Source organism: Brassica rapa, chromosome A02 (genome assembly GCF_000309985.2).
Source record: "Brassica rapa cultivar Chiifu-401-42 chromosome A02, CAAS_Brap_v3.01, whole genome shotgun sequence".
Classification (NCBI taxonomy): domain Eukaryota; kingdom Viridiplantae; phylum Streptophyta; class Magnoliopsida; order Brassicales; family Brassicaceae; genus Brassica; species Brassica rapa.
Genome location: NC_024796.2, coordinates 21,668,198 through 21,683,835, shown reverse-complemented (window position 1 = coordinate 21,683,835; position 15,638 = coordinate 21,668,198). Strand labels below are relative to the sequence as shown.

The 15,638-nt window shown below is 37.9% G+C and overlaps 1 protein-coding gene and 1 long non-coding RNA gene across 2 annotated transcripts; one reads left to right on the top strand and one right to left on the bottom strand.

Annotated features, from left to right (window-relative positions):
- Positions 1-1,726: 1,726 nt before the first annotated feature.
- LOC103853614 (disease resistance-like protein CSA1) lies at positions 1,727-15,601 on the bottom strand. Its single transcript, XM_009130523.3, has 5 exons — positions 14,875-15,601; positions 9,147-10,326; positions 8,599-8,922; positions 7,564-8,508; positions 1,727-7,480 (listed from the first exon to the last, which is right to left on the bottom strand). The coding sequence occupies exons 1-5, from the start codon at positions 15,321-15,323 to the stop codon at positions 6,437-6,439; spliced, it is 3,942 nt and encodes a 1,313-aa protein (XP_009128771.1). The 5' UTR covers positions 15,324-15,601; the 3' UTR covers positions 1,727-6,436.
- On the top strand, positions 10,321-14,876 carry LOC117131730. The gene is made up of 3 exons (XR_004454957.1): positions 10,321-13,667; positions 13,769-13,841; positions 14,670-14,876. It is a non-coding gene; the product is annotated as an uncharacterized LOC117131730 (long non-coding RNA).
- Positions 15,602-15,638: the final 37 nt, after the last annotated feature.

The following is a 15,638-nucleotide window of genomic DNA, read 5'->3' as shown; positions in this document are numbered from 1 at the left end:
TTTTATGTAAATATCGTCTTGATATATACAAGTAATTTACTTCCGCGGTTGCAAAATATTACCCAGTATGCGTATTAGAAAACTGTAGTGACATTGACAAATAAATGTTTTAAAGCATTATGCACCAAATTGGAATTTTACTGAAACTTATATCAGATTAATAGAAGCATCCATCACAAAATGTTTTGTTTTTTAAGAGCCTAGTCGATCCAACTAATCTCATTTTGTTTTACGTCACTCATGTTGTCAGTTCGGAGAGCAATTTTATCGGATTAATCATCACAAATGTCTTGGAATTACTAGAAAAAGTTTCATCCAAAGAACAAACCACCAAATCCCAAGTAAAGCTCAAAACAACACAGCCTAGAGAGGCAGTTGGTCTCGGTAAAGGAGGCAACTCATCATCTTACTCAACCAATCTATCAGGTTTCGGGAATATACCATCAGGAAAAACTTCCATTAACCCCTCGTGGCTTGGTTCTGGTTCCAGTTTATCAGGAGGCAACTCATTAGGTCCCAATACCACTGTCCTCTCGGGATTTGATTCACAATCTCTACAAGTTCCATATAGCATCATGTCTCATCAAGGATGGATAACAGGTCCCAGTGGATTTGGTTCACAACAGTCTCTGCAACCCCCGATGCAAGGCATCTATAACATGGGCCAATGTGCAGGTTCAGCTTCTGCCACAGGAAATACATTAGCAGCCCAGACCAATCAATTAATATGTTCTGGACAGCGACCACAACAACCTTATAGCACGGTTCAATCTAGTCTAGCTCCGAGTGGGCTCCAGAACAACCATAATTCTCGATATGGGCCTGGACAAATAACTTATAGCTCGTCCACATCCTACAATGGAGTTCCAATCTCAAAGCATACCTACGTGTGGAATCCTTCACCAGGGACAACAATGACTGCCACATCCCACATCCCACATCCCGCCGATGGACTTTGGAAGTTTTGATTATGATTCCGACTAAAAGATTGGGTGTAGCAATGACCGCCACATCCCACATCACGTCACGAATATTCGGTCTAAAATTAGGTATACTCATTTAGCACGTGGTACTATATATCGAGTTTCACGTTTGGTTTTTGCTGATCCTGTATCACATCAATAATGAAAGGAAACCATTTTTGTTGCTAGATTTGTTGCACAATTTTTATTATTATTATTAGTGCCAACAGTTGATTTTCTTCCACTAAAGTGTATTTTCTCTACATTTCTTAATTATGAGAAATCGTTGGTATAATCTGAGACCATGTGATTCTTAATCCTAATTTTTGTGGTTCTGTGTGTTCTGGTTTATAGTGTTAAAGTATTTCGTCTTTTTTTCTGACAAATAGAAGTATTTTGTTTTTATTCTTTGGTTATTATTGATCATATACTGTACTTTTTTACGTTTTGGAGTTTATGCTATTTTGGGCTTTCAAATTTGTCATAAAATGTCCAGAACATTATGCACTGCTGATATGCTCATCAAATTAGTCCCTAGTGAAGTAATATGTAGAGTTTAAACCTATATATAGAGATTGAAGATCACTCAATAGATATCAGTTTTCGAATCAAACTAAACAAAGATAAATGTAATATGAATAAAAGACAAATAAAAACGGTTGTACGTTCGATTAGGAAGATCGTAAACTTAGGGATATTCTCAGGTAAATCAAAATTGTAGATTGGACGAATTGATAAAGCTTTAACTAAAAATGTACTTCATGGTGACATGAGTTACCATTGATTAAGTTTGAGTTAAGGGTGTAATTCAAAAATGTTACCATTCATGAGTTACTTTTATTTTTTTGAGTTAGTGTTCGAGTTACAATGTATTATATATGAGTTACAATTTTGAGTTAATCCTTTGAAAAAATTGATAACTCAAGTCTTAACTCAACATCAAACAAAATGCCATGTATTAGAAGTTGAATTAGTTTTTTTTTTTTGGTTTTAAGTCAGTTATCATACGGTTACTTTTTGAACTTTAACATTTAAAAAAAATGCATTCATAGTTGTCTCACGTGAAACATTTATTTTATATAGATGTTTACTAGTTAGTCCATTTATAAACTATTAGTTCTATTTAAACTATCTAAGATTATTTCTATAATTTAATTGCTAAATCTATTTGGTAACTAAAGGTTTTTACATACATTAAATTATATGTAAATGTTGTCCCAAGAAAAAAGTTGTCAAAAAAAATGTATATGTAAATATATATGTACATTTTGGTAGAAGATTTACATAATTATATTACTTTATTTCCTTAATTTTAGTTTAATTTAATTTACTTAGTTTAATATATTTTAAATTTAATCAATTTTATAATAAATTTAATTATTATTTATAATTTTTTTGTTAACATGTTAAGTTATTATTACTGATATTTATATTTTATATATATATATATATATACTGCAATTTATACATCAAAAACGTTACCAGTCAATAAGTAAAAAAAATTGTAACTCATATTTTTTCTGCGAATTCACAACATAAATCTACAGTTTCTACCACATAGTTTCTACTTCGAGTTACATCAAGTTATAATTTTTATTGTAAATCAACTTTAAATCAACATGTCACCAATCGGAGCCAATATTCAAATTAATTAACTTTCGTTGCAGATATTATCTATGTCAAGATTCTAGAATTCTAAATTTCTTTGCAAATTCAACCGTTTAAGACAAGCATTAAACACATGTTTGATAAGCTCACAACATCCCTAAACCAAATTTCTTTGCATATATGTATTTTTCTTATCTAAGATTAACTCATAGACTGTAGTTCTGTATTGTGATTGTCTCTTCGGAAGAGTACAAATAACACCCTATTTCGGATATCGCGATTAGGTCGCTTCTCATCAGTACATGGTTCCAGTTTCCCACAGACCACGCCGAAACACCATTTCCTTAATTTGATCTCACTCAATCATCATCGGCCCAACTACCGGTTCCTCAGTTCTTCATCGCGTTCCATCATTATCTCCACATACATTAATCACAACCGCTTGCTCACTACTGGATCGACCATCTATTAGCTCGTGGTATATCCGCAAAGACTCAGACTAATTCCCATTTTCTCTCTCATTATTCTTTTTTTCTTGTCGTGTTCCCTTTTGTCCACGAGAATCTTCACTAAAAAGAGTTTGGCGATTTTCTCTCAGCCAAACTGCCCATAACCCCTCCCGACACTATTTCTTATTTTCACTCAAAGAGATAACCAATCCCGTCATTTATTTGATCCTTTCTCAGTCAACTTCGTTCAATAACTGTCCATGTTAGTTACCTGATCCAGAAACTGTTAATCCATCAGTTACTTGACTTGGTAACCGATCCAGATAACTGCTGTAATAACTCCTCTAGTAACTGCTCCAGATAGGTTACTGATTATCTGTTTTTTAGACGTTTTGTATCTATTGTCACCGAGAATGATCTTTTGAAGATAATTCTCTATTCCCTGTGGGTCATTTGTTTTTTTTTCCCAAGAAAATTACCATTTTATTTCAAAGAAAATACTCATTTTAATACATAAATTGGTGGATGAAAAAGCAATCCCCTGACTGATAGAGTTAAACCGATGTTTCACTATATGATCAATCCGACGTTCATAAAACGAGGAATCAAAGTCTACCTGTAGAAGATTTCGAAATAAAAACAATCTTCAGACTCAGCAAACTCAAGAACAACAAGAATTGTAATAGAAAGTATTACAATGATTCTGAATAAATGATCAGTACGAACAACACTCTGTCTTTTACTTTGTACATCCAACAATGACTCTAGCGTCTTATTTTGATCGTCCAATCAACCGTTGCCAGCTGTTACTTCTGTAACTAACTAGTCAACGACTCTCGGCAGCTCCACTCTCCAAACTTCTGATGCCATCTGTACTCTCCCATTTAGCTGTAACACAACCCTCTCCCCAAAGAACCTTGTCCACAAGGTTAGTATGAAAACTGTGGGTACTTCTTCAAATGAAATAAGCATTCCCACATTGCTTCTTCTTCCAACTGGTTTGCCCATTTCACTAAAACCAGTGTAGCAGCTTGACCACGTCTCTGCACTATTTTCCTTTCCATTATGTACTTAGGCATCTTGGTCAATGTTTCATAAACCACTTAAGGCAAAGCCGTTGTAGTAGATACATCACCCACCAATTTCTTTAACTGAGACACATGAAAACATGTGTATTTCAGAAGTTGCAGGTAGCTGAAACTTGTAAGTCACTAGACCAAACTTGTCCAAGATCTTGTAAGGTCCATAGTATTTAGGTGACAATTTCTATGAAGTTCTGTTGACCACTGACTGCTGTCTATATGGTTGGAGCTTCAAGAACACCCAATCCCCAATCTCAAAGCTTCTCTCACTCCTATGCTTATCTGCTAACTGATTCATTCGATGTTGAGCGCGTAAGAGATGGAACATGAGTATAAACAACGTCTTCTCTCGTTCCTCCAAACTCTTCACGACTATCTGCACTTTCGACTCACCAGCAAGGTGTGGTAAATGGATCGGTGGAGGTTGACTAAAAACTACCTCATATGGTGTTGTGTTGTGTTTGTCGAAGTGTGGTAATTTTTGTTGTACTAATATTCAGCCAATGGTAACATTTTCTCCACAGATAAGTCTTGTTACTGGTCATGCATCTGAGCTATGTTTCCAAAAGTGATTAACCCCTTTTTTCTGGCCATCACTCACTCTGAGGATGATAAGATGTAGACATATTCAAAGAACACCCCTGAAGCTTAAACAACTCTTGCTAGAAGTCACTGAGAAACACAAAATCTCATTCACTCACTATTGAGCGTGGAAACCGATGTAACTTGAAGATATTATCCAGAAACGTTTGAGCTACTGAAGCTGCAGGGTAGGGATGAGTAAAAGCCATAAAATGTGCAGTTTTACTCAGCCTGTCAACTACCACCAAGATCAGAGATTTCCAAAAAGAGATTGGTAACCTATCTATAAAATCCATTGATATGTCAATCCATACTTCTTCAGGTATAGGCAGTGGTTGCAGTAACCATGGACTTGCAGCTGTATCATACTTGCAGCTCTGACATACCTTGCATCTCCGTAGATAGCTTTGATCTTTGGCCAACCCCGTCCAGTAAAATAAACTCTTCACCATTTTTACTGTAACATCACGATCATAGTGACCTCCTTGACCTGAACCGTGCAACCACTCCAATATATCATTCCACAATGCTACATTCTGAGGAACTACAATCTTGCTTTTCCTTCTTAGAATATATATCCTGAAACCAAGAATAATGTTTCTTGAACTTAGGATTTCTCTGCAAGCCTGCAATTATTTCCTTCAATGTGCTATCATTCTCCAATCTTATGCTGCCATCTATACACTCTCATTTAGCTGTAACACAGACAGAAGAGCCCACAAGAAGGTGACAGCTAGAACCCACTCCGAGGCAACTTACGGCAACAAAATAACAATCATGACTTAAAACTAATCTACTAAACAAGTTAATTTAGCAAATTTAAACCCAAATAGTATCTAATGATCGGGAATTCTCACTGTTGTCCATAGACCGCTACGCGAAAATCTCCACCTCCTATCACCACGTCTGCAGGTCATTTGTTAAATATGAATTCAGTGAAATTACATATAACTCATTTGATGGCAGGTTTAAGATAGCCTCATATATATTGAAACCGAAACTCGACGAATTTGTAGAGAATGTGTTTTATTGATCATAGATGAACCTTTGCATACATATCTCTCAAAAAGGGATTAATCTGTTCGTAGTTCTTTACTAAAGAATCAAATATGTTCTAAAAATTAGAGGAAAAAATTCTCTAGACATTATTTACAAAGTGAATTTGACGCATTTTCTTATACAATCAATTTCATTAAAAATATTATTTAGTTTTACTTTTGATAATTATATAAATTTTATATCACCTTTTATTAATTTATACATGTATTTTTAATACATTTTATTCAAAATAAATAAATAAAAATCCTTCTAAGATTATAAATTTAAATATATACATATATATATTCTTAAATATAATTTAAATAAAAATTAGATTAAAATATAGGTAAAAATTATAAAATCTAAAATAGTAATAAAATTTTTAAATTTAAATTTAAAAATTTTATTACTACACATGGTGCAAGAGTATTTATATATAAATTTGAAGTCGGCATCTTTTCCTTTTCTCTAAGCTTTCCTACTTCTTTTTCCTTACCGATTTCCGTTTCTTACCCAACTTTCATTTGTTACCGTTGACAAACCCATCTCCAACACAAACCATAAAAATTTAACTTTCTATTTTACTACTATGAAATGTAGTCGTCTAGTTGTAGGTCTAAAGATCTTGTACAATATGACAAAAGATTATTACAGAGAACGTAATGGCTAGATAATGAAGGGATCCATATGGATTCATGTCTATGATGGAGAGTCTTCATCTCTTTCTCTTTCCAAGGATGAAAGCAGCTCCAGCAGAAATGGAGATCATAAGACAAAGAAGCCCAACAGGTTTTATCATCTGCCCACTTGTGTTTTCTGTTACTCTACCACATTCCTGCACATAGCTATTCCCTTGATCCTCTGAAGATACGCAAGAGTTTGTCTCATCTTGTTCATTAATCTCTGATTCGTCACTTTCTTCTGAATCCTGAGACACCATTGATACATCACCTATTGAGATTTTGTGTCCTTGTTGGTTGATCTCTTCCATCCTTTGAGATTCATCACCATCAGTTAATTCGCTATCGTCTGAATAAGCTTGTAACAACATCAACACACCATTGGTATCGTTATTGTTATTACCTATGGATCTTGTTTCTCTTTGTTGGCTCCTCAAAGCTTCTTCATTATCAATTATTCTGCTTGCTAATACACCCTGGGTGCTGTTATTACTCACTGTGCTTGTTTCTCCTTGTTGATTGATCACTTCCATCTCTGAAGCTTCACCATGGATCCTGTTGACCTCCCAAGAAAAACTTTCAGCTTCATCAGATTCATTGACCAAACTGAAACCACACTTTATCACCTGACAATTCTTCACCAGCTCTCTTGTACTATCTATCACTTCAAATCTAAGAGAAGCCTGATCATCATCACTACAACTATAATCCTTCTTATCATCATCATCATCTGCTTCCTTTTGTTTCTTGATCTGCAACCAGCTCGTGTATCCAACAAATACGTGGTCTGAGTTGATCGTCCGCGGCCGATTTCCTCCTACCATGCAACTAAACTGCCTCAAAGACCCATCTGAAGTCTTGAACTCACAGGTGCATTTCACTAGGACATGATTGTTTTGGTCTTGGTAATCTGTAGAGCAGACAACTGCACATAGAACTACACCAGTGGTCCCATTGTTACTCCAGTGTCGCGACAGTTCTGGTAGTACTATCACTGATCCGTAGGCTTGGTGACTTAACGATGCATGTACTTCACATCCAGGAAAGCAAGCTCCAACAAAAGATTCCACAACAGAGCCCTGCAAAAGGTATGATACATTAAAGAATCTCAAAACTAACGATTTGGTTATTTTAGAGAAGGAAACTTGAGGGAGAGTGAGACCAAATTGTAGCGATCAAGTGCATCTGACATCAACTGACTCTTCTTCTGAATGTATGAAATGATACCAGTTTTTGCATCTTCATCAAGTTTGTTGCAGTTTGAGAAAATGAGTGTGGCATGGATTTGATCTGTCAGAACAAGATGGGCAAGTGGGTTTCCCAATGTTGTCAGTGACTCACAGCCATGTGCATTTAAGCATTGAAGGTTTGGTGGGAGCGTCGGAACAGATGCAAGGTTCTTGCAGAACTTCAAGTCTATATATTTTAGATGGTACAGGTCACCAATGTCAGGTTGCAGGCTTTGGATCTTATCGTTTCCTCTTAAGCTGATGTGTCTCAACAAGGGGAAGCCTTTGACACCACCATGGTGTGGCCATCTTGAGAGGCCAGGGTTTTGCAATAGCTTTGGCACCTCTTTTATCGATGTTCCATCAAGCAGAAATATCCGCAGCCGTCTCATGTTCTCTTGCAGATCAGGAAAGGTCTCCATCTTTTTACAACCTGAGAGTATTACTTCTTGAAGAGCTTTCATATTTCCAAGACAGCCGGGCACGGTCGCTAGATTTGTGCAGTCCTTGAGGTTCAACAAGACTAGTTTCTGGAGCTTGATCATAGATGGAGGAAGTGTCTTTATGGATGTTCCATCTAAGTATAATGCCTCTAGTTGTTCTGATATTATCTGAAACTCCTCGAGATTCGAGCAGTCACTGAGGATGAGTGTTGTAAGAGACTCCATATTCATCTCTGTGAGTGATACAAGACTTGAGCAGCCCCTCAGATTCAGGAAAACAAGGCTTGTCAAGTTCTCCATCCTCGCGTCTAATGTTTTCAACTCTTTGCAGCCTTCCAGGTTCAATCTTCGAAGATTTTGGGATCCCAATAACCCCGACAACTCGCTAAGGTTGACTGAGTGGCTGAGATCGACCCATGTTAATTTTGATGTATCCTATCATGAAAATAGATTGGACAAAGAGTTAGAATCAGAAAGGAAGGACTTGCATTCCCATCATATATAGATCAAGTGTGATGCCCATACCTTAACACCATCCCAAAGCCGTTTAATCTTGCTATAAGGCAGCTTGAGGTCAATAAGATTTTTAGGGTTGAAGTCTTGAGGAAGTTCTTCCCCTGGGAATCTCAGCCAGTGGAGATACCTGATCTTTTGTAACGGTAACTTAACTCCATTGGAGAAGTGTAGTTTGTAGCCAGCTTCATTTTCTTGAGGAAACTGAGAGTCATAGATTTTGAGATATCGAAGATTGTCCATCCCATTAAAAGCCTCTTTGCTTAATGCTGTGTCAGTGCCTACTTCAGACATGTCCAAAAACATACCTCTGATACCATTGATAGTGCTTTTCCCCTGTGAACCAGTTCAAGAAGACAAGTTAGCAAAACTTTTTTAGTTTCAATTATTTATTTTTTAATACCAGGAGGTTCGGGTCGAAACTCGTAATCCCCAGAACCGAAACCACAACATGTAATATTAGTTTGTCCCAGTAATCACAACCTTTGACACAATGAACAGGATATTTTTTAGTTGAGGTAACGACCTCTGGTTAAGTTTCAAGATTAGTTGGTCCTTACCGTTTTTTTCTTTAACGCTCGGATAATTTCATGATGGTTACATAGCCTCTTTTGTTGTTTGGAAGCTAGTTTCTTCCCCAGTGTGTAAAGTAAATTATGCATCTCTACTCGGCCACCAGTGATATCTATCAGGAACTTGTCCGCAAGATCTCTGATCTCGCTACTACCCTTGTCAGGCTCAGAATCGACCAAAGCTGTCACAAACTTGTGATTTTCTGATCTGAAGAAACAAGTGACATCAAGAAATGCTTCCTTTTGTTGCTGGCTAAGACCATCGTAACTCACATTCAACACATTGCTTGGACTCTGTGCGAGTTGAAGTAGCTTGGATTCCCAGTGAGCCTTGTCTCTACCACGAAGCTCCGGTCCAAGTACCTTGAGAGCTAATGGGTTTCCTCTAGCGTAATCCACAAACTCTCTTGATTGCTTCATCAAACTTCCTTCATGGACTTTGTGGTCACCAAAGGCATGATAACAAAAACACTCTAACCCTTCCTTCTCGTTCAATCCTGGGACAACGTAAGTATCACTGACAACATCCTCGACCAATGATTTATCACTTGTCACAATAACAACCTTGCTGCCTTGGCTAATCCACCTTCTGTTTCCGAGAAGATACTCTAGTTGTTTCTTGTTGCTTACGTTATCCAGGACAAGAAAAACATTGCTATCAAGTAGCTCCGTCTCCACGGATTCATGTGTGGTCTCTTCGGTTATCGTCTTATCTTTCTTCTTCAAAAGCTTTCTAAGGAGTCTAACCCGTAATTCAGTAAGCCCTTCTTCCTTTGAGGTTTTATCAATATCATCGAAAAACATTCTTCGATGAAACTTGTTTTTTCCCTCCTCAAAGAACTTGTGTGCGATTGTGGTTTTACCAATACCAGCCATCCCAAGAACTCCAATAATACGAGTTTCCTTGGAAACCACTCCATGCATACCTAACTTCTCTTGTAGCTTTTGTAGACGTTGCGTGATCCCAAAGAACTTAACATTTTCCTTTGTCTCAAGCTCTTCTTCTTCTCCTGGCAAGTTTGTCCCCGTGAGCGAAGACACCTCCTGCTTCTCACCTTCAGATCTCACCGTAGTATTGACGGAAGCCTTCACCTTCTCCTCTTGTTCGATACTGGTCAACACTTTCTTTACTTCCTTGACGATATGTTCTATGAATTCACAGTCAGTACTGCAAAATAATGTGATGAAACAAAGAAAATCAGTGAGTTGAAAGTAAGTTAACCTATTGGCAGACTACTTGGAAAACACTCTTACTGAATCAAACCCATGATTAATTTGATACACTTTCAAGTTTCTAGTATCTTAGATAACAATGTGGTGGATTAGATATATCTAGATAAATTGTAAAATTTTCTTGAGCTTGTTAATTATGAAAATATGGCACTTTCAAGCAAGCTTAACAAGTCAGAAATTTTGCCGAAAATGTTTAAAGAGTTCATTCACATATTCACTATCTACGACACTGGCAGAGCTAGATATTGGTTTTACATGGGTCATATAAAATCAAAACCTAGCTCTGCCAATGTAGTAGATAGTGGATATATAGTATACGAACATGTGAATGAACTGTTTACACATTTTAGGCAAAATTTCTGACTTGTTAAGCTTGCTCGAAACTGTCATATTTTCATAACTAACAAGCTCAAGAAATGTTACAATTTATCTAGATATATCTAATCCACCACATTTTTATCTAAGTAGAAACTTGTGAATGAACTGTTTACACATTTTAGGCAATATCTAGCTAAGAATGTGTGTGGGATCTGAACTCAAGAAATGGGTCACAAAGGAACATTTTTCCCATATAAAATCAAAACAGGATCTTAACTTACAAATAACTCAACTATTCTTATTTTTCTACGTCCAGAAAATTAAAATCGAAACGAAAATACATCTATAAACCAAAAATTTATGTTCTACATATCTGATATTTTAAAAAGAACTGAACTACCTAGTATTTTATTCGAACTATATGAAATTATAGAAATTATCCAATATTTTAGTCTCCATAACCCGAGCTATTAGCTATTTTATAGGAAAGATTGCCTGATATTTTCATTCATGTTATCCAAAGTTATCCAAAAAACCAAACCGGATCCAATCTGTATCGGAAAAAATTTCTACTTTTAGTCAGTTCCTGATATTTTATCAGAACGGAACTGAAACCCAAACAGCAACTGAACATCCACCACCAATTGTTTACACGCTGTTTAATTAAACAATAGGAAAAGAACACTATCCTTTTATCAAAGAAACTGTCACATCCCGGTTCTCCCAAACCGGAATGATTTTGTTTTCTTATTAATTAACTTGATTAGGACCAAAGCCCATCAAGTCTTTCTCTTTTATTTCTGGCCCGCGTAGTAAACCCTAGGGTTTCCACCTCATTTTTTTATAAAAAGGAGCTTCCTCCTTCTTTTCTCTTCCATTTAGAAATCAGAGCGAAGCCCTACAGAGTTTCAGAGAGATTTGAAAACCCTAGCCATCATGGTTTCTCTTTTCTATTCTCTCTCGTTCTCTCTCGCCTGCGTCTCTCTCTCTCTCTCTCTCTCTCTCTCTCTCTCTCTCTCTCTCTCTCCTTGATGTTCGCCGTTTGCTGAAGGCTGGAGCCAAGCCGTTGGAGATCCCCGATGAACCAATCCAATTCTATGTCCAGATCTCTCCATGTCTTCTTTCTAGATCTGGTCACTGGTGAGGTAAGGAACCCTAGTGTCATTTTCTTCTACTCCTTTCTATTCCTCCTTTGAGATCTCTTATCTCGGGTCTTTGATGGTAGCACCTACCCGTTTATTTGTAGATCTGGTTCGTTGAAAGCCATAAGCTTCAGATCTGGTTCTACTCTCTTTCCCATTCTCAGATCTAAGACTAAGGTGAGGGCTTGTTGCAATCTCTATCTCCTTCTATCATTATCTCATCATGGTAGAAGTGTCTAGGTTGATCATTCATCCTTACTTGTTACTTTCTGTAGATCTACTAATATAAATAAGTATACATATGATATATATAAATATCTTGATGCTTGATGTTTGAAAAACATAGATCTATTGCTAAGGTTGTTAAAATATGGTTGAATGATGTTTGAGGATTGAATGTGCTGATTGTATTGATTGGGGTTATTGTATAAGAGGATGATATCTATATAATGAGAATATATAAATGAGTTAGAGAATGCTTAAGGCATATGTGTGCCGGTGTAACGTGGTGGAATGACATATATGTATGTCTCGGGCGTTACATCGTTTCTTGTTGGGTCATGTGGCAATCGTTTGAATTGGCATGATTCATCGCCGGAGCGGGCATGCGGCGTGCCTGTAAATGAAGTAACGTAGAAGCGTGATGTCGTGGAGACAACGTGGAGCGTATGAACATGGTGGCGGATCAAGCGAGAACCGGTGTCGGTAACTTGATTGCGTGAAGGCGTGAGACAGCGTGATGTCGTGGAGACAACGCAACATGAAAGTTCTCGCGCGACAACATGAGGAACACGGGTACCGATTTAGGTGGTGTGGTCTCATTGTTGGCACCGCCGGGGTTTATCCTCGTTTCTTGTTGATTGTTTTCGATTACTGGATGTTAAAGTTAGATGTTTATGCTATGTTGTGTGATGATTGTTGGTGATTGATTTTGGGGCTCCTAGAGCTTCCCTCACTGAGCTTTTGTCGAAATGCTCACCCCTCCTTCTTCCCTTTTCATTTCAGGTTCGACTCATATTGGTGGGTTTTTGTCAAAGGCGTCCTGGGATCCTAAAGACACATTGTTTCGGCCTTGTGGCTGGAGACAAGTGTCATGATATCGCCGATCATTTCAGCTATGCTGGGTCGGGGTGTCACAAGTGGTATCAGAGCCCAGGAAAGACTCTCTAGTCCTAACCTAGAGGGTCAGTCTTGACTCACACCAATATGAATCGAACAAGTTCCTAATCTCTTACTTAATGGTTGAGTTTTACCGTTGCTCCGTTCGGAATTCGGGGCGAATTCCCATTTAAGTGGGGTAGAATTGTCACATCCCGGTTCTCCCAAACCGGAATGATTTTGTTTTCTTATTAATTAACTTGATTTGGACCAAAGCCCATCAAGTCTTTCTCTTTTATTTCTGGCCCGCGTAGTAAACCCTAGGGTTTCCACCTCATTTTTTTATAAAAAGGAGCCTCCTCCTTCTTTTCTCTTCCATTTAGAAATCAGAGCGAAGCCCTGCAGAGTTTCAGAGAGATTTGAAAACCCTAGCCGTCATGGTTTCTCTTTTCTCTTCTCTCTCGTTCTCTCTCGCCTGCGTCTCTCTCTCTCTCTCTCTCTCTCTCTCTCTCTCTCTCTCTCTCTCTCTCTCTCTCTCTCTCTCTCTCTCTCTCTCTCTCTCTCTCTCTCTCTCTCTCTCTCTCTCTCTCTCTCTCTCTCTCTGATGTTCGCCGTTTGCTGAAGGCTGGAGCCAAGCCGTTGGAGATCCCCGATGAACCAATCCAATTCTATGTCCAGATCTCTCCATGTCTTCTTTCTAGATCTGGTCACTGGTGAGGTAAGGAACCCTAGTGTCATTTTCTTCTACTCCTTTCTATTCCTCCTTTGAGATCTCTTATCTCGGGTCTTTGATGGTAGCATCTACCTGTTTATTTGTAGATCTGGTTCGTTGAAAGCCATAAGCTTCAGATCTGGTTCTACTCTCTTTCCCATTCTCAGATCTAAGACCAAGGTGAGGACTTGTTGCAATCTCTATCTCCTTCTATCATTATCTCATCATGGTAGAAGTGTCTAGGTTGATCATTCATCCTTACTTGTTACTTTCTATAGATCTACTAATATAAATAAGTATACATATGATATATATAAATATCTTGATGCTTGATGTGTGAAAAACATAGATCTATTGCTAAGGTTGTTAAAATATGGTTGAATGATGTTTGAGGATTGAATGTGATGATTGTATTGATTGGGGTTATTGTATAAGAGGATGATATCTATATAATGAGAATATATAAATGAGTTAGAGAATGCTTAAGGCATATGTGTGCCGGTGTAACGTGGTGGAATGACATATATGTATGTCTCGGGCGTTACATCGTTTCTTGTTGGGTCATGTGGCAATCGTCTGAGTTGGCATGATTCATCGCCGGAGCGGGCATGCGGCGTGCCTGTAAATGAAGTAACGTAGAAGCGTGATGTCGTGGAGACAACATGGAGCGTATGAACATGGTGGCGGATCAAGCGAGAACCGGTGTCGGTAACTTGATTGCGTGAAGGCGTGAGACAGCGTGATGTCGTGGAGACAACGCAACATGAAAGTTCTCGCGCGACAACATGAGGAACACGGGTACCGATTTAGGTGGTGTGGTCTCATTGTTGGCACCGCCGGGGTTTATCCTCGTTTCTTGTTGATTGTTTTCGATTACTGGATGTTAAAGTTAGATGTTTATGCTATGTTGTGTGATGATTGTTGGTGATTGATTTCGGGGCTCCTAGAGCTTCCCTCACTGAGCTTTTGTCGAAATGCTCACCCCTCCTTCTTCCCTTTTCATTTCAGGTTCGACGCATATTGGTGGGTTTTTGTCAAAGACGTCCTGGGATCCTAAAGACACATTGTTTCGGCCTTGTGGCTGGAGACAAGTGTCATGATATCGCCGACCATTTCAGCTATGCTGGGTCGGGGTGTCACAGAAACAATTTCAGAACTACTCTGGAGTCACATCTTTTTTTTTTTGTATCACATTACTGGACAAGAGTCTTACCCGTACTCATCAGATCTCATACCCATATGCCTCGTAAGAATCATCAAAGCTTCCTTCACGTTTTTCTCCCTCTCTTCCACTGTCTCTTCTCCTTCGACTCCTTCTGCTTGTTCGCCAACTTTCCATTTGTCCTTCACATCTGCGACTTGGACATTATAGAAGATCGGGATGACCTTCCTTCTTGACTCTTTTATATCCTTAGTCGTCGTGCGCAGCTCTTTGATGCACCAATTCGACTGCATGTAGTTTTCGGACAAGATGATCAGCACGAGCCGCGACTCTTGGATCCTTTGAAGAAGGATGTCAAGAACTTCACCTTTCGTCTCTTTAGTGTCGACATAGTAATTTACGCATGCCCTTTTTAGCCCGTCTGTAAGGAAGCTTAGGAAGTTTTTTCGCACGTCTGCTCCTCTGAAACTAATGAACACTTGGTGGTCTGTTTTGGCCATGGCAGATCAACTGTTTTTAATTTTGGTGCAAATTTGTGCAGTGCTTTTAGTTGAATAAATTTGAGCTATCAGATGCACCATAAGCTCAAAGATGATGAATGGGGTGCGTATATGTCAGATACATATTTAAAATTTTGATAATTATGTTTACTTATTATCTTATATATTAAAACAGAAGTCACAACCTTGATTCATGTGTGATTTTTTTAAAAATGGACCTATTCATAGAAATTCATACTATATTTTAATTCAGACTAATAATAAATATAATTTTTAAAATATTTCAATCATAGTATCTTTTGATATCTTTTTATT

Bases quoted from the DNA above. Each gene is read 5' to 3' on its own strand.
- LOC103853614 (XM_009130523.3), bottom strand. From the start codon at position 15,323: ATGGCCAAAACAGACCACCAAGTGTTCATTAGTTTCAGAGGAGCAGAC. The intron at 10,327-14,874 runs GTAAGACTCTTG...ATTATTTTGCAG, and splicing joins ATGAGATCTGATGAGTACGG to TACTGACTGTGAATTCATAG. The intron at 7,481-7,563 runs GTCTCACTCTCC...TACCTTTTGCAG, and splicing joins CACTTGATCGCTACAATTTG to GGCTCTGTTGTGGAATCTTT.